Source organism: Neofelis nebulosa, chromosome 3 (assembly GCF_028018385.1).
Source record: "Neofelis nebulosa isolate mNeoNeb1 chromosome 3, mNeoNeb1.pri, whole genome shotgun sequence".
In the NCBI taxonomy this organism is placed as follows: domain Eukaryota; kingdom Metazoa; phylum Chordata; class Mammalia; order Carnivora; family Felidae; genus Neofelis; species Neofelis nebulosa.
The window spans coordinates 61,574,945-61,594,926 of record NC_080784.1 but is presented as its reverse complement, the minus strand read 5'-3'; the positions used below and the strand labels follow the sequence as shown (position 1 = coordinate 61,594,926).

The following is a 19,982-nucleotide window of genomic DNA, read 5'->3' as shown; positions in this document are numbered from 1 at the left end:
GAATAAGGCAAATCAAGTTTGACTAGACTCACAACAGTGGCAAGCAATGGTAACTTTGGTGTCAGATACACAAAATACTACATGCCTGCTTTAGATGGTATATGTATTGTCATGTCCAGTATGATGATGGGTCCAGGTAGGAACAGCATAATCTGGGCAACACAGGCTTGATTAGTAGCTGGATTCTAGTTGGTCTCATCAAGGAAAAAGCCCTTAGTGTGCAAATCTATGCAAGTGACACAAAAGTTCCTACCAGCAACCACAGTTTATTTTGACAGACTACAGCCACAAAGAAACCTTTGAGGCTTTTTCACGTGGGATCTGTACTTTCCCAAGTGTTAAACCAAAGAGATAGGCCTAACAGCCCAAGAGTGAGTAAAAAGATAAAATGTTTATCACAAATGATACTGGTCAGAACTATGAAAAAAATCTTCTTGATTTCTGCCCATGGAACACAAATTGTCCATTTTTGGTTCTGCACAGCTATTGCTGAACCATCAATAAACCAGGTCAGGACACTTAGGGCAACTGATTGAAGTCCGCATTGATTCAGCATCTTGTTTCAACCAGCAGAGTAGGGTTAAAGTTTCCCCAAAGGAATAGCTGCCATTTTTTCATGTAAACTCATGATGCTCCTGGAGCCAGGCGGGCTGTTTTCTTCAGTATGCCATTTCCGTTCGATGAGACTTGCTGATTTCTTCCCACTTTGCTAGTCATTGAGTCCCAGTTGACCCATCAAAATGAGACTATCAGGCACAAAAGTCACAAGCCTCCATACATCAGGCATTCAATTTCTACAAGAATCCAGTAGCAAGTCAGCAAGCAACAACTGCTGCTTTCTAAAAATGATACCCAGAAGTTGTATGAAGAAGGTGACAAGTTTAAAATGCCAAGAAGTACCTCTGGGATGCTGCCTTTTCTTGCCAGAGGTTCCCATCGGCAGACCATCTGTCACAGAGTTGTGTAGCAGATAGGAATTATTGGGGTTATAAGACCTTCCCCATATTTGCTATAGGTAGAGGACTATATGTGGCTCATTTCTTATCAAGAGCATTCTCTTTGGTACTTATCAGCATTCCCAAGAGAAACAAACAAACATAAATTCCAGCCATATTCAACAATAGATTATGGTACAGTGACATTAGCCCAAAGGACCTCAATAATAAGTTGTTTTAGTTTCCCTTTTTCCACTGCAAACCTTGCCCACACCCATCAACTGAATTTGGAGGAGACCCAAATTCAACCAATGGGTCCACATAGAATGGTTACCTTGGCAGCTATAGCCAACAAACTCATAAAAAGTTCAGTCCAGTCCTTCCATTCCCCAAAGTCCCCCAACATACTCAGACAGTCATGAACCCTTTAGTCCACAGTGGGACAGGAAGACCTTGGTCCCACTCCTAATTATTACTCTCCTGAAAGTAACAGAAGCTACGGTAGAAGGGAAGGAAAGACAAGGCACATGAGGGGATAAAGATCTGCAACAATAAGTGAGGTGTTCATTTTCGGTATGTCACCTGTGTCCACCTTGATCAAAGGAACTTCAATGTTTTTGGCCTACACAAGCTTTACATCAGGTGGGGAATTCATCACTGCTGAAACCATGTTTCAACTTTGTGCGCTCTGGACTCAGTAGCCAGAGCCACATTTCTTTCTGGCCACAGGCACAGAATTTGGTCCTTTTGACTGGTTTGGAGTTGGCTAATCTTTGAAATGGTTTTTAATGAGTCCATCTTTGAAATGGATTCTGTAGTACATGAAGAATGGATTCTTCATGGTAACAACTCTTAAGTCTTTGCCTGTCATTAACATAAGAGCTAGGGGAATTTTTCAGGCAGCATACTATTATTGTTGAGTATTTTTATTCCACCTTGCTTTATACTACCCCAAATTAATCATCATTATGCTTTTGACGAGTTAATGCTTCTTCAGTTATATTCACAATTTTTTATTTCTTTTTTCATTTTTCTTCTAATACCTAACTCCATGTTTCTGGCCTCAATGTCATTTTTCCAAAGGACACTTTTTAGCAGTTTTTTTTTTCCTAGAAATCATAAATAATTATTAAATTATTTCAGTTCTTTTCCTTAGGAAGAGCTTTATTTATTTTTTTCTTCATGGTTGAATATTAACTTAGATAGCTATAGAATTCTAGGCTGAATGCTAGTCACTTTTTCTTTGGTCTTTGTAGATATAATTTTAAATTTTTTCCTAGCCTTCACTGATAACTTTTGAGAAATCCATTCTCTCATTAAGAGTTTTCCTTTATAGATTACCTTTAATTCTCTGTTTGCTTTAACAATTTTTAAAAAATCCTAATATTTTGCAGTTTCACGGTATTAGTAAATAGGTTTTATCTAAATAACTGAAGATTCACATATTATATGATATTTTAAGTAGTGTCTCCCTGGTATTGTCCACATTCTCTCCTGCTATAAATCCTATTAAACAAAAGCTTGTTCTTGCCATTCAGTCTTCCAAGTCTCTTAACTTTGTATTCATATCATCTACTTATTGCCTGTCTCTGTGGAATTTTTTAGATACTTTTTCAGATATTTTTCCAATTCATTAATTCCAAGTCAGTTGTTTATTAGATACTCCTCATATATATTGTGTTTTAAATTCTAAAAGCTTTTCATTTCTAGAATTTTATTTGCCATTTTTTAGTGTGATTTTTTTTCATAGTGTTCTTTCTGATTGTTATCAATTGTCTCAAATTGACAGGGTTTTAATTCTGCCATTTGTAGAGTCCACTGTCTGTCCTCCTGGAAAATTGCTTCTAAGTGCATACCAGATATTTTTGTTGTGAGAACTTTTAAAGTGATGCTCATCTTTTGCAGTGAGGTTTTTTTTTTTTCTCCCCCCTGAAGAGTCAGAGAATCTCTCTAGATTTGTCTGGCATTTGCTTCTTCCTGGCGTCCCAGGAGAATCACCAGCCCTGGATCAACTTTCATGATGATTTCTCTTCATGGAGTTCTCAGCCCATCGGGTACAGTAGAATAAATTTAAAAGTCATGCCCAAGGGAGACACAGCTCTATTATTTTGGATTCTCAAGGAAAATATCCTTCTTCTTAACCCAGACAATGAAAGGTGAGCTTTCTGCTCATCTTCCAATGTTGAGTGCTGTTTTTTTTTTCCTAGTTCATAGTTTAACTGAAGGTATAATCCTTTGAGGTTCCCAACCTCATAGAGGTTTCAGACTTAGTTAGTTCCTTGTATTACACTGGCCCCATAAATGCTCTCCTGTCCTCATATAATGTTCCACACTGAGCACTGAAATCCAAAACAAATAGTTCTCAAAAACAATCTCTTTTCTCCCAAGTCACCTGCAAAATCATCTCCAAGGGTCACCTGATTTGCTTATCCTCTGGTTATCCTCATTTTATCCCCTGGATTTTACACCCAGGGGTTTCTTTATTCTGAAATCAAGCATACTTAAAACAGTGTGTGTTATTTTTTTATTGTGGTATTTGGAGGGGAGGGTTTTAGCTTTAATATACTATGTTTCTCCAGAAGACCAAAGCATTATCATCATTAACAGATAAAAATTAGCTCAAATTTCCAATGAAAATTGAATCATTAAGTAACTATGAAAACATCTATAAAAGAATATTCACTTACTATTAGGATGAGGCAGCTTGCATAAATGTTTTTATAATATAATATAAAACCATGTGAATATTTACACAATGAATATTGGGGTAGGTAGAATTGAATATTGGGCACACTTTATATAGGCTTACATCACTGAGTGTTTAAAGAGCAAGTATCCTTTTTTACAATAAGAGTAAAAGGCATATAAGTTAAAAGCATATAAAAATGTTCCCCTGAGCATATTCAGACAAGCAAAATGTTAGTCATCTGTCTACTTCTTGCCCCTGATTACACATAATTATGTAAAGGCGTGAAGAACAAGGAAGAGGAAACTGCCATTTCACTTCTAGTTTAAATGGAGTGGTCAGAAGAGCTGCACCATGGGTAATCTACAGTTTCATCAGTAGCACAGAACAGCTCAATTTGAAAAGCAAGTAGTCATTAGCTTAATGCAAGGCCAAGCTGTGATTCCCACAGAGTCCCTTTAGGGCAAATCTTTGGCAAACACGAAAGCAGAGGCAGTCAGGCTGAGGAAAGTAACACTCCAAAGGTTGCATCCACAAAGTTATTTATATAACTCCAAGCCAGAATTTAAGGCTTTAATTAGAGCACCTATTTGAAGGCTCCTCTTTGAACACGCAAAGTTTAACTATTTAAACATATTATTCAATATTTATTTTCCCCACGGAAAGTAATCTCTCCTTCCAGATGTCCTGATGATATCATACAATTTCTACTACGATAGCACTTAGCACATTTTGCATAGCAAAGTAATTGTAATTTCTGTGTTTCTGCCCCTCCACTAAATAAAACTGCTTGAGGAGAGGGACTTTGGCTTGTTCATCTTTGAATGGCCAAGAATGACTCCAAACAAATAATTCTTGAATTATAAGTGGTCCTCATTCATTTATCCATTTTATAACAATTTGTGTAAGTTCTTAGTCTGTAGCAGGCACATTCTTAGGGGCTGGTGAAGTAGCCATGAATAAAAAAGACCAAAAGCCCTGCCATAATGGAGCTTATATTCTACCTGGGTGAGACAGATTAAAAAAAAAAAAAAAGGTAGTAAAATGTGTCATGTTAGAAAGTAACAGTGCTATGGAAAACAAACAAACAAACAAACAAACAAAAAAACCCGAAAGCCTGGTAAGAAATATAGCAAGTGCTGGGGAAACCAGGTTTAATTTAAAACAGTGTGACAAAGGCAAGCTTCATTAAAAAGTCAGGGAAGGGTGAGCCATATGAAAGAACATTCAAGGAAGAGTGAAGGGCAAAAGCAAAGGCCCTGAGGCGGAAATAGATCTGTTATTAATCTGAGATCAACTACACAAAAGCAGTTGTAGTTTATCCTGGAGTATAGAGTGGGAAAGGGCATTTCCAGCAGAGGAGTGACTGATCTGATTTGTATTTTTACAGGATCACACTGTCCTGTGTGTTGAGGGGAGACTGTCAGGGGCAAAGACAGAAGGGAAACTCATTTGGAGGTTATTACATTAACACAGGGCAGTGGGGATTGTGGTCTGGATGAGGTCTGTAGCAGTGAGGGGTGGTAAGAAATCCTCCATTTCGAGACAATAGAATTTACTGACAATTGGATATTATTAAAAGTTGTGGGAAATACAATATAACAGATAAAATCTGATGTGGAAAGAGAGAGACAGAAAGAAAGGAAGAGGAAAGAGTGGGAGACAGTCCGGTATTAGCCATTTTGATCCGCAGCAAATTATTTAATAATTTTTGAAGAAAAGACATTTTTTTCAGTACCTAATACGTGCCAGAAAAAAATTTAAGGATTTCACTTGAGTTAAATATTTTTATACTTGGATCTACCCGTGAGTAGATGCTGTTATTTTCACTTTACATATAGGGAAGCAGACACGTTAAAGTAACCTACTTGCAATCTCACAGCTGCTACTTTCCACAGCCAGGATTCAAACCTAAATACTTTACCTCCAGAGCTGGTAGACTCTAATGGCATTTTATGATGTCTGATACTGTTTCTTTCACTGAAATTATATAATTTCATTGACATCTTTTATACAATCCGTTTCGATAGCCATGTCACGCCGTGCTCCCTTGTATGCACACCTGAGTTACGCAACAAAGATATGCCAGCGCCATCTAGTGGCTCTACTAATCTCAGTTTGCAGTGGAATGCGTACATCTGGGTTCAGTATTACCATAGGATGGCATAATATGTAAAGTAACCGAAGATGTTGTTATAAATATTTGGGAAGGATGGTGATCAAAGAAATGTAACTAAAGATTAAATAAAGTACTTGCCTGCAATACCCAAGTGATTATCAGCTTGAACATTGACTTTATCCTTTACAAATAATCAGTAGGATAGGGTCTTCTCTAAATGAATGAGCATTCATTCATTTATTCTTGCACTTGTTTATATATTCGTTTATAAATTATATATACCATATACTCTGAACATCATATACTCAGTACTGTGAGATAGATAGATATAGAGATAGATAAATGAATTTAGTAAAATTTATGTGAAAGTCCATGTCCTGACAGACTTTGGCGAGAAATGAATGCATATAATATAGTCATGAAAATCTGGTATAATAAATGAAAAGCTAGAGAAGTTTTGGCAAAGAAATAATCAGCTTCACTTAGAGTTATAGAAAGGCTCATAAAAGAGATAATGCTAATGTTTCTACCTTTCCATCAACTGCCAAGTACCAATATCTTCTCACAATAAAAGTATATTACATTGACCCGTTTGCATTTAAACCTTCAATGCACTGCCGCTACATTTAAAAGTTCATAAATACTACATTTACCACCTATATGATATGTTCATCACCTTGCTAATATATCACTAGTGGCTTTCTATGGCCTACATAACATGGAAAAGGAGACAAGAAGGCCAGAATGGCTGATATCAAATCCTGGCTCCATCACTTACTTGTTTAGCTACGTGAAACTTGCTACTTAAGCTCTATGTGCCATGATTTTCTCACCTATATCATGGGATGTTTATACTTCCTATTTCATAGGGTTGTTGCAATGAGTTATTACAATTATTCTAATACTCAGAATCCTGTCTGACAGAGAGTAAACATTAAATCTTAGTGGTTAATACAATCACCACACTCCTCTGTTTAAATCTCCATTCTTAGGACCTTTTCTCTCTGAACTAGAAGGCATATTGGAATAACTGACATCCAAAGTGTCTTTTAAAACATTGAGATTTCAAATCAGTTCAGTGTTTGTTGAGAGCTAGAGTTAACTGCATTATGTCCTGTTTTTCTCCATTTCAGTAATGTTCAGTTGGAATAAAAGAACAAGCATCCTACCTTCAGGCAGGTTGTTACATTACTCATCCAAAGAGCTTTTCAAACTCTTCCTCTCACCTAGGATTCTCATATGGCCCCCAACCCCAGCCCAGTTAAAGAATCATTGTTTTATGGCACCAGCATTAATGATGGGTGTATAATTCTAGTGTGGAAAACAATGCTAAAAACTATTAAATAAGATGACAATTTGAAACTGGGTATTAACTAGTATGACACACAAATAGATTAGAGGATGTATTTGAAAGAGTTAAATAAATGGGAGCTTTAGAAAACATTCATTTTGTAGATGCCAAAATAACATGTTAAGATAAAATTTAAAATCCACAATATTGAGGCACAAGTTATATAAAATACTCATTTCAGTACACTTTGATGAGTTCTCACTCACGTCCCCACAAGCACTATCAAAATATAGAGCATGTCTCACACCCCAAAATTTTGTTTCCCCCGCTTTGCAGGCCATCTTCTGCTAACTTCTTGCTCACAGCACCAGCTGTGATCTCTTCTGATTTCTTCTCTTTTCTTGTATTTGTAGATTAACTTTGTCTTTCTAGAACTTTTATAAGTAGGATCATGTAATATGTGCTCTTTTGTGTCCAGATTCATTTTCTCAGCACATAGTTCTTAACATCCATAGATGTTGTAAGACTCTTGGTTCATTTCCTTTTTATTGCTGAGTATTATTCCACATATGGATATGCCAATATTTGTTTATCCATTCACCTGTTGAAGGACATTTGGGTGATTTCCAATTGGGGTTGTCATGAATAAAGCTGCCATAAACATTCATGTTCTGAACTCATAAACTTTAAATTTATTTGTTAATGCTTCGAGTGGATTTCATGCAGTTTATATTTATTAGAAATTACAAGAGTTCTAAAGTGGTATACTCTTACCAGTATTAATATGATAGTTCCAAATGATCCACATCCTTGCTAATACATGATATCATCAGTCTTTGTAATATTAGCCACTGAAGAGAACGTGTAGTGTTATCTCATTGTGGCTTTAATTCCTATTAGTCTAATGACTAATGTTAAGCATCATTTTATGGGTTTATTCCCCAATTGTTTATTTTTTCTGGTTAAGTATCAGTCCAAATCCCTTGTGAGTATTTTTATCAGATTGTCTTCTTATTATTGAGTTTTAAGAAATTTTTATACCTGCTGGGCACAAGTCTTTTGTCAAATATGTGAGTGACACCTGTGATCTTCTTAGAAGAATTGAAGTTTTTATTTCGACAAAGTCAAATTTATCATGTTTTGTTTTGTTTTCATTTATGGGTTGTTACTTTTATGTACTGTCCAAGAATTCCTTGCTACACTGACTCAAAGATTTGTTCCTATGCTTTCTCCTACAAGCATTAGAGTTTTAGCTTTTCTTTTTAGGTATATACCTCTTGCATAACATACACGTAGTAAGAGCAGGTATCTTTGCCTTGTTCTCAGTCCTAGGATATGAGCATTCATTTTTCATTACTAGGCATCATCTCATTTTTATAAATGCCCTCTATCAATTTAAAATCCCCTCTATTCATTCTTCCCTAAGAGTTTCTCTTATGTTTATGTGTTAACCTTTTTCAAATGCCTTTGCTACACCCATTGATACCATCATGCAGCTTTTCTCCTTATACTGCTAAAATGAGGAATTGTATTTATTGATTTTCAAGTGTAAACTGAGCTTGCATTCCTTGGACAAATCCTACTTGGTCATTACATATCATTCCTTTGACATATTATACATACTGATGGATTTAATTTATAAAATTTGGATATACCACATTTTTTTTTTGCATCTGTGTTCATAAGGGATATCAACATGCAATTTTCTTTGCATGCGAAGTTTTTGGATTTCGGGATTAGAGCAATACTGGCCACATAAAATAAATTGAGAAGTCATCTTTCATCTATTATTGCTACAAGATTTTGTGTAGAGTTGATTTGATTTCTACCTTAAATGTCTGATGGATTTTATTAGTGATTGCACCGGGGTCTAAAGATTGGCAAGGTGGGATTAATTATGAACTTAATTTCTTTAATTAATATAAAGAAATTCAGATTGAGTACAAAGTTCTGCTTGAGTTTTCTTTGATAATTTGTATATTTCAAGAAATTGGCACATTTCAACTAGTTTTAAAATTTGGTGGCATTCAAATGTCCATCGACTGATGAGTGGAAAAAGAAGATGGGGTATATATATATACAATGGAATATTACTCAGCAATCAAAAAGAATGAAATCCTGCCATTTGCAACAACATGGATGGAACTAGAGTATATTATGCTAAGTGAAATTAGTCAGAGAAAGACAGATATCACATGATTTCATTCTTATGTGGAATTTAAGAAGCCAAACAGATGAACATAGGAGAAGAGAAGCAAAAATAAGATAAAAACAGAAAGGTAGATGAACCATAAGAGACTCTTAAATACAGAGAATAACCTGAGGGTTACTGGAGGGGTGTTGGATGGAAGGATCGACTAAATGAACAAGGGACATTAAGGAGGATGTTAGGATGAGCACGGATGTTGTATGTAAGTGATGAATCACTAATTACTATTCCCGAAGACAAATAAATTAATTAATACAATTTAATGTTATTAAATTGTTCATAATATTTCTCCTTTTTTCCTTTGTCTATAGTATTTGTACAAGCCACTCTTACAGGGGCGCCTGGGTGGCTCAGTCGGTTAAGTGTCCGACTTTGGCTCAGGTCATGATCTCGCGGTCCGTGAGTTCAAGCCCTGCGTCGGGCTCTGTGCTGACAGCTCAGAGCCTGGAGCCTGTTTCAGATTCTGTGTCTCCCTCTCTCTCTGACCCTCCCCCATTCATGCTCTCTCTCTCTCTGTCTCAAAAATAAATAAACGTTAAAAAAAGTTTAAAAAAAAACCAAAAACAAGCCACTCTTACATTCCCAAAATTGATATTTTGTATTTTCTTTTTTCTCTTTTTAAAAAAAGTTTTAATGTTTATTTTTGTGTGTATGTGTGTGAGAAAGAGAGAGAGACAGAGCATGAGCAGGGGAGGGGCAGTGAGAGAGGAGACACAGAAGGCAAAGCAGGCTCCAGACTCTGAGCTGTCAGCACAGAGCCCAACATGGGGCTCGAACTCAAGAACCGTGAGATCATGACCTGAGACAAAGTCAAACACTTAATCAACTGAGCTATCCAGGCACCCCTCTCTTTTCTTAATCAGCCCAATTAAAATTTTATTAGCATTACTGATCTTTTTAGAGAATCAGATTTTGATTTTATTAACAGTTTCTAGTATTTAGCAATTTTTTGTTTTATTGGGTTCTGATCCTGTTATTATTTTCTTTGTTCTTATTCTGAATTTAATTTACCCTTTCTAGTTTTTGTTTTTTTGATGTGGAATCTTGGATCATTCATTTCATATGTTTTTCTTCTAATGTAAATATTTAAAGCTAGAAATTTACTGTCAAACACTATCTTAGCTGCATTCCACAAATTATAACATGTTGCATTTTCACCTTCATCAAATTGAAAGTATTTTCTAACTTCCTTGTGATGTATTATTTGATCCTTACATCGTGTCGAAGTATATTTTTTAATTTCCAAATATTTCAGATTCTCTAGATACATTTTTATTGTTAGTTTTGAAGTTAATTGTGTTGTAATGAGAGAACAAATTCTTGAAGAGGTACATCACAAGCCACATTGAAGGAAACATCTCAATCATGTGCTAGTCCAACTAGCCAGGACTTGATTACTGGGAAGGAGCTACAGGTGGGCATGGGAGAGGGCGAACAGGCAGAGGATTGAGAAAGCAAAGAAAGCCTGGCCAGGACAGTATAGTCAGGGAGTTAAACTCTCTATTTCCATGTCTAGGACAGAAAGCATGATCTTAAGGGCAAAGTTGAAGTTTGAATGTAGCTTGTCCAGACCCTAGTCCCACTCCTACTTGACTTCACCCTTAAAACACTTGTGCAAGGTAGACTTGACTTGAAGGTGAGGAAGAGGAAGAGTGATTAAAATTACTTAGTAATTTTTAAATAAAAAAAGTTATTCGATCTGTTGCAGACTCTCATAGACCCCCTACATGAATATCTGATTCCTTTTTTTAAAAGTTTTTTTTTTTTTAATCTGGAAGAGACCATTAAGAAAAGAAGTATTGTATCCTAGATTTTTAAAATAACAAAATGATGGGAAATTATTTATGGGAATAATTTTAAGGGCATAGGCCTCTTTATATAAAATATACTACATTTTAAATTTGTAAGGGGTTGAAATTAAAATTTAGATAGCTAGTTTTTTTTAATCCAAAATCTGTTTATTGGGATAGTTCCCCACTCATGTTGACTCAGGGTGCATTTAGTGCTGCTTCAATCTGAAGGAGCATCCTTCTATGAGCCTTGCTTTTCCTCCTGTCGGCTGGCACAGGACGGTGGAGCGGTCCACACATAGCACCACCGTCTGCGTGTGGCTGAACACGGTGGTGATTTTGTAGCACCCTGGGCACTTCGCGTCCATGAAGTAGGAGTTGGGGCTCTGCACCAGGCGCTTCTTCTTGTGTTTTCTTCTCCTCTTCCGGGGACGGGTGCAGGAGGTCTTTCGCGAGGGGCATGTTCTCGTGGGCAGGTCGTCACCGCCGGAAAGGCTAAAATAGCTAATATTTTAATCAAGATTTGTATCTCTTGATGATGCACATTGAGAAAAAAAAATCTTCATTTTAAGAAGCCATAATTATTTGTTGCATTAATGGGACACAGGTTTAGAGTTCCTTTGTCACCAAAAGCTTCCATGGTTCCTGAGTTCCCACGGGAGCCAAGATCCAGTTATCACGTAATTCTGTGCTATAAAGTCTAGTTTAATACCCATCTTCTCCTCAAGTGGATCTTTCAGTCTCTACAGATTGACTTATTCACGCCCCATAGGAAAACACCGATATACAGGTAGAAGGATTTCCCCCGCAGGCTCTGCATTTTTCTTTTACTGACTGACTTACCTTCCTGAATGTGGATTAGTCAGAGAAACAGAACCAACAGCATATACATATATGCACATACCTGCTTGATAGGTGGCATTAGTAAGACTCCCTCCGGGACAAGTCTGGGAAGAGCGTCTGCCACACCTGGGGCACCAGGTGTTTATCCTCTCAGGAATCTCTGATTGGCTCTTGGCTCTTTTAGAACTCTGAGCTCCCGGGATGGGGCTCTCTCTCTGGGAAGAGTGGTATGGCCATAGCGCCGCAGGCCTCTCTCTGCCATTCTTCCAGCCACCCCTGACACTCAGCAAATCCCAGCGCATCCTGGGCCCGCCCCTCCATCAGAATCCACACTTCCTCCTCCCACCTGTCAAAGAAAGAAAAAAAGAAGAGAAGAGAAGAGAAGAGAAGAGAAGAGAAGAGAAGAGAAAAGAAAAGAAAAGAAAAGAAAAGAAAAGAAAAGAAAAGAAAGAAAAAGTGTATCTCTCTGTCCCTCAGTCCCTCTCCCACACTCACTCTCTCGCTGTCCAAATCATGTAGGACCTTATAGCAATGTCATGGAGCTCAACATTTCTTGTAACAGTAATGGAAAACTGTTGAAGGAGAGCAAGGTAATCTCTGTCAATCTAAAGAGAGATTTTTTTTTTAAGGAATTAGTTTACATGATTGTGGTGACTTGCAAGCTCAAAATCTGTCTGGTAGGCCACCAAGCTGGGGACTCAGGGAAGAGTTGGCAGTTCAATTTCAAAGGCAGTCTGCAGGCAGAATTCTCTCTTCTTTGGGGGATGTTAGCCTTTTTCTATTAAAGCCTTTAACTAACTGGATGAGGGCCACCCATATTTTGGAGACTAATGCTTTACTCATCTACCAGATATGTTCACACAAAACCTCTAGAATAATGTACGACCTAAAATCTGGGCACTGTGGGCCAACCAAGGTGACACATAAAGTTAACCTTACAAATGGCTTCTCCATCTCCTGTCACAGTGCTACATGTCCTTCCTTGTCTAAACGTAACTTGGTTCTGTAATCCTATAAATCCATTCTGATCTGTTACCTGAACTCATCTAATTGTTTTGTACTACTGCTTTAGGATCTTATAATGTGAAAAATGATATTGAAAGCCTTAGAAAATGTATTAGCTCACATTTTTACTTATGTTACCTCTGGGTTTGTGGAATATCAATCTCCTTGAAAACAGAGACTGTGTTGCAATTCTCCAGCACCTACCACTATGTCTGGGAAATGGTATTAAATCAAACAGTATTGAATAACTGCAATCTTTCACTCAAAAAAATTTATTGAGCTCTTGTGTGCATAAGAATATAAGTTTCACAAGCTCATATGTTTATATATATTCTATTCTTTGATGTAGCCCCAATACCTAGAAGAAAGCTTGGCTCACATCACCTTAACAACTATTTGGTAAAGAAATTAGAAATAGTCACTGGTGCATAATGAGGGAATTAAATAGAATATAAGTTTCATGGGAGGGGAGATCTTATGCTTCTTGTATATACTCCAAGCATCTGACACAACTCTGGGCATTTATTAATTGCTCATTAAATGAATTGCATTGACCCTAGCAAAAATTCAATAGATTCTCTGCATTACTGGTTACCAACTTATGGATAAATGCTTTATTTGCTAAATAAGAAAATCCACAATCTAGGAATGATGTTGTCAGATTATACTAAATAAAATGAAAATTATGACTATTTTGTTTTTATTGTAACAAAGCTTATTATGTCTTATTGGCAGCTTTTGCTTGAATCTATTATTGAATCACCTCAAAACTAAAATATTGCATATTTTTAAAGTGCAACTGAATATACTCTATATAGTTTAGCAAGAAATGTTAAGTTTTAAACATCTTTCAGATATCTTTGTAACCCTACAAAAAATGCATTTAACATTCACATTTTTAAACAGCCAGTCTACACTAATAAAATAAAAGTAAAAATTAAAATGATCAATTTTATACTTTTATAATCTGTATTCCAAGAACTAAAATTCAGCATGCTTGTTTTTCTCCTGAAGTGTTTAACTTTCAGTATTTTAAACAAATGTAGTACCGTGGCTATTTGATGAAAGTTCTTAGATTACTCAATTCATTTACACAGCTTTTTGGCAATAGTATAACCATGAACTCCTGCTAATAGATACTGCTTCAATGATAAAATAAAATGTATATTTTATTTAAGGACTAATGTTTCATTAATTCCATATAAGAAAACTAAGAACTCTCAACTATAATGTTTTTAGGTTTCAAATTTTACTTATTTTCATAATGAGATCAACACAGAAGTTGGGGCTGGGATTAGGGAAAGATGATCATTTTGTATCTACATGACTAGAATGTCCATGTATATGACCTCTCATGCAGAGATATGATTACATAAGACACTTTCAAACCCATCAAGTCCATCCACTCCTGTAATGCAAAACCAGGCTTCTTACTATGTGAAATGACATAGGAAAGGACATCTTAGTAGACTTTCTGCAATTATCCCATTTCTCTTGTAAAGTTAGTACCTGATATAATAAAAGTATTTACTTTTCCACCCATAGGACCTAATTGGTGACCTGAAGGAGAAACTTTCAGATCACTTCAAAGATGTCATGGTTGGCCTCATGTACCCGCCACCTTCTTATGATGCTCATGAACTCTGGCATGCCATGAAGGTACTATTCTGATACAAAAATATACCTGTAACAAGGGCAGGGCAATATTTCAGTAGAGAGGGAACTGCCCTGTGATGTTCCTGTATGTGATCAGGGGTGGGGGAGAGAATATCTGAGCAAAAACAAAACAGTGAGGGGCGCCTGGGTGGCTTAGTTAAGTGGCTGGACTTCGGCTCAGGTCATGATCTCTGAGTTCGCGAGTTCAAGTCCCGCAACCGGCACTGTGCGGACGGCTCAGAGCCTGGAACCTGCTTCGGATTCTGTGTCTCCCTCTTTCCCTGTGTGTCTGTCCCTCCCCAGCTTGCACTGTGTCTGTGTCTCTCAAAAATAAATATACGTTAAAAAATAAGTAAGTAAATAAATAAATAAATAAATAAATAAATAAATAAAACAGTGACGATGCTGTGCTCAGGTGAAATGACCCTGTTAGGAAGAGAGGGCTTCTAGAGCCCAGGAGCTTGGATCAGCCTATTCTTTTGCTGCACAAACTCAGATTCACTGACCCAGCTCTATGCTGAACAACGAAAAAAACCCAAAAAACCAAAATAAGCCTCCAGGGCTGTCCATATTTATCTCTCCCTAGTACACATTCATATATTAAGCAAAAATGTTATAAAACATGTGAACCTCTTCAAACTATTTGTAAAAATTGGACTAAGTAAAAGTGGGATACTGAGTCAGAGACAAAATATAGATGATATCTTTGTTTATTTTTGTAACCTCAAGTTACTCCTTTCCAAAAACTATTGCTCAAAAGTATAAAACTTTTTGGGGCACCTGGGTGGCTCAGTCAGTTGAGCGTCTGACTTAGCCCAGGTCATGATCCCGCACTTGGTGGGTTCAAGCCCCACACGGGGCCCTGTGCTGACCAGCTCAGAGCCTGGAGCCTGCTTCAGATTCTGTCTCCCTCTCTCTGCCTCTCCCCCACTCTGTCTCTCTGTCTCCCAAAAATAAATAAATATTAAATTTTTTTTTAATTTAAAGTATAAAACTTTTACTTCTGAAGAATTATAATAATTCTTTACAGAAAAGTCATTTCCGTGAAATAAATTGACTACAGATTTGATAGAGACTTTGTTGGCTAGGGATTGGGTACAAAAGGCTTTTTAACATCTTCCAACTGCTGATATTAAACACCTGCAGAACCATTGCAGTCATTCCAATACGATTCCTGCCAATGACCAGATTATGCAGTCTGCAAACAATGTGTGACAGGAGACAGGAAAGGGGAAAAATTAAGGGAACTTGGATTTTGGCCATCATATTTGCAGATGAGAATAGACATTGTATAAAATTCCTATGAATTTCAACTGATCGCTTTTTTGAAGTTGCATATGGCAATTCCTACCTCTTGCAAAATGATGTGACCACAACTATAAGAAGGAAGTCATATGTTACTGTTTAGATAAACTGTTACATTTTATCAATATTACATGGAATGGTAAGGATTTCTAACATTTTCTGGAATATGTGTTGTTTTTATGACAACAGAGAAAAATCAGAGAAAAAATCTGTCCATATAGCTGTAAGAGACCATAAAAAGCACCCAGCCTAATGTTTAGACCAATAGTACAAAATTTCACATTTAGGGAGAGGCAGGGAGTGGTCCCTGAAGCATCTTTAGGAAACTAGGAGACCCAGGTTCTAATTTCAGCTCTCCAAAGAATGATATTCTAGCAGCAAAAATATCAGTGCCATGAGCCTTGTTCAAACATCTTTTTCCACATTATTTAGAAAGTCCCATGTTGTTTTATTCTAAATGAAGGAATAGGATTTCAGATAATAATATCTCCTCAGGGTCAAGCAGCTAGTGAATAGCAGAGCCAGAACTGAATAGGACCTATCTTTATCCCAAACATCCTTTCTTTCCTCTCTGCCATCTCTCAGAATATCAGGAATGTTGTAAATCTTTATTATACATAAGATGCACTATTATTCCCAATACAAATGCCTTTATATTTCTCTCTTTCTCTGTATGACAGGGAGCAGGCACGGAAGAGAATTGCCTCATTGATATTTTAGCTTCAAGAACAAATGGAGAAATTTTCCAGATGCGAGAAGCCTACTATTTGCGTAAGGAAATATACATATGTGCATATATTTTACACACACGTAAACTTCATATTTTTCAAATAACACACAAAATATTTCAGTTTATGTGTTTTAAAGTTTTTTTGTAAGACACTCTTAAATTTGATATATCACTTACTCAAGACCAATCAACTCACTGAGTAAAACTGATGATTATATTACCAAAAATGAAACAATTCTCTGCACAATCAAGTTAAGCAAAGTTTCCAGGAAAAGAATTACAAGTTTCTATGAGGTGAGTGTTTACATTAATACAGGTAAATGCCAGCATTGTGGTTCAGGAGCATTTTATTGCTTACCCTGAAGAGACCAGGTATATAGACGAAATAAGGCTAAGTTCAATGAGCACTTAGCAAATTCTACAAATATGGGTAACTAGTTCACTTTGCATAAATCTCATCATCACTGTGATCTATCACAAAATCAAATTTCTACACATTTTAAGAGCAGATAAGCTAATTATTTTTTTAAAAAGATCTAATGCTTTAAATTGCATTGCTTCATGTATTGCCTCACATTGAATATCAAGAAAATATTCTAGACAGTCAGCTCTGTTGCATTTGAACAAAAACAAGGGGTATTTCCCAGTGGGAATGAAGTAAGAACCTTCACTTAAAATACTAAAATGAGGGGCATTTGCGTAGCTCAGTTGGTTAAGCGTCCAATTCTTTTTAATTTTTTAATGCTTATTTATTTTTGAGAGAGAGAGAGAAAAAGACAGAACATGCGCAGGGGAGGGGCAGAGAGGGAGGGAGACACAGAATCGGAAGCAGGCTCCAGGCTCCAAGCAGTTGGAACAGAGCCCAACATGGGACTTGAACCCACAAGCTGTGACATCATGACCTGAGCCAAAGTCGGAAGCTTAACCAAAGCATATGATTCTTGATTTCAGCTCAGTTCATGATCTCACCAGGTGAGCTCTAGATTCATGAGTTGGAGCCCTGCGTTGGGGCTCTGAGCTGACAGTATGGAGCCTCCTTGGGATTATCTCTATCCCACTCTCTCTGCCTGCCCCTCCTCCTCCCCCACTTGTACTCTCTCAAAAATAAATAAACATTTTTTTACATATTAAAACGAGACAGAGCACCTGGGGAAAGTGCTGGGCTGGGTAGCAGTTTATGGAAATAGAATGCATAAGAGCAAATTTTGAGAATTAGAGAATGTGAAATGACTTTCAATGGTGTTTTTCAATTTTGGAATAAAGATAATCATTTTTTTAAGAAAACAGACCTGTGCCTATGCTACTGTTAGTTACCACATTTCTTTGGAGAACTGTTTAGAAGATTGGCTTCAAGACAAAGAGATGTCAACAGATCGACTGTATTTCCTGTGCTTTCCGACCACAACTGGGGCAATAGCATTAACTTATACAAAGCACATTGTTATGCGGTTCTATAATAAATCATACCATTAACATGGAAGTTTTTTTCCCCAGAATACAACAGCAACCTTCAAGAGGACATTTACTCAGAGACCTCAGGACACTTCAGGGATACTCTCATGAACCTGGTCCAGGTATGAAATTCAAAAATTCACACCATTTTGCATTATTAAAAAATATATATGTTTCCTTTTCAAAAAATAGAAAACTCCAGTTTAACAGTAAATTCTGTATAATAATGTTTACTTAATGCCAGCTAAATTCCAACCACTATAATAGAAACTTGATTTGGATATAGAAATAAACAAATATGAATAATATACCATTTCTAGTCTCAAAAAAATCTACTACATATAAGATGTTATGATTATAGAAATATACATAAGTAATTATACCTTATAAGGTAGTTAAAAGATTTAAAATATTACAGTTACAATTATAATTCTAATGAGAAATTATAATTCTATTTCTATTTTTTTATTTTAAAAAAAAAATTTTTTTTAACGTTTATTTATTTTTGAGACAGAGAGAGACAGAGCATGAACGGGGGAGGGTCACAGAGAGAGGGAGACACAGAATCTGAAACAGGCTCCAGGCTCTGAGCTGTCAGCACAGGGGCCCGATGCGGGGCTCGAACTCACGGACCGCGAGATAGTGACCTGAGCCAAAGTCGGACGCTTAACCGACCGAGCCACCCAGGCGCCCCTATTTCTATTTTTTTAAAGCTACTAAACAGGTTGGGTGCATACTAACTTCTGAGGTCCTAGTATAGCCTAGTAGTAGCATGTTTCTCACTTAATAACTACAAAATACTGTAATATAAATATTCTTATAAGCATTTTATAAATAAAAGATGTCAAACAAAACCTACTAGGTTCTAGCTCTCTGTCTAAAGAGCTAATAAGTAGAAATCCAGAATTTGAATTGATTTCTATAGACTCACACATGCCAGCATCTGATCCTCAGCTCTACCTCAGAAAATTCCGTGGTATTATACATGAACACAAAGGAATACAGCTTCAAATTAAAATTTGACACATTTTATTTTTATCTACTGACTAAATGGTATTATTTCTATCCAATTAATATTTCTTAAAAACATCCCACACATTAGCATTGTAACAATAATAATATTTTTAGATATAATTAACCTTTGTCTTATATAATCTGTCATCCAATTCAGCAAAGGCACTCAGGAATGTAAAGAGAATCAATATTCAGTTCTTTACTAACAAAAGAAGACCTAGATGTCCAAACTGGAAAAAGTGTCTTAGGAACCAGTATTTTGGCTTGGTTTTACGTCATATGAGTGTGTGTGTATGTGTGTGTGTGTGTGTGTGTGTGTGTGTGTGTGTGTGTGTAATGAAGCAAGCATTTCTAAAATCCCGAAACTTCTCTCTTTATGTCAAGAACATAACTGAGTAGTCAGTGGCTAGCATAAAATTTCACCAAGAACTGTAGGTAGATAGGCTTTTTTACATGGGGATGTAAAATTAAGAAAAAATTCCATTGTCTTTAATGATAAAAGAATAAATGATAGCCCTTCTAGGGAATAAAGGTGGAAGAATGATATGTAGAAAGATGGAGAAAGACCCAAGAGGGAGAAGAGTAGGGTAAGAATGCTGCCTGAGGTCCTTCAGGAGTCCAAGGCCCCACACACTCAGGAGGGGAGTCAGAATCATCAGATGAAAATATGGGATGGACCATGGAATGTCCTTTCTTCCTTTTCTCTGAGCCACTCTGGTTTCAATTGCTTCTTTGAGTTCCTGGAAATTTTTTTAGCCTCAACATTTTATGGCCACTATTGCCAAACTCTGAGATGTTCTTCCTTGCCCTTTGTCCTGTTCAGGTTTATCTGAAGTGGTGCTGTGGAGTATATCCTCCGTGAGGCTTATATCTCTTTCACAGCTCAGTTTTGGCAAATGTAGACATCTAACAGTTTGTTTGCAGCTTGAGTAGCACACTTTTCTTTA

General features: G+C 36.6%; 1 protein-coding gene and 1 pseudogene across 1 annotated transcript in view; one reads left to right on the top strand and one right to left on the bottom strand.

Annotated features, from left to right (window-relative positions):
• The window catches only part of ANXA10 (annexin A10), a 100,275-nt gene that overhangs the window by 55,480 nt on the left and 24,813 nt on the right, over positions 1-19,982 (top strand). Inside the window, exons 4-6 of the mRNA XM_058720945.1 lie at positions 14,424-14,537; positions 16,520-16,610; positions 18,064-18,143. Coding sequence (XP_058576928.1) covers positions 14,424-14,537; positions 16,520-16,610; positions 18,064-18,143 — 285 coding nt within the window. The remainder of the gene's footprint in view (positions 1-14,423; positions 14,538-16,519; positions 16,611-18,063; positions 18,144-19,982) is intronic.
• Positions 11,177-11,507, bottom strand: LOC131506883 (small ribosomal subunit protein eS27-like; annotated as a pseudogene).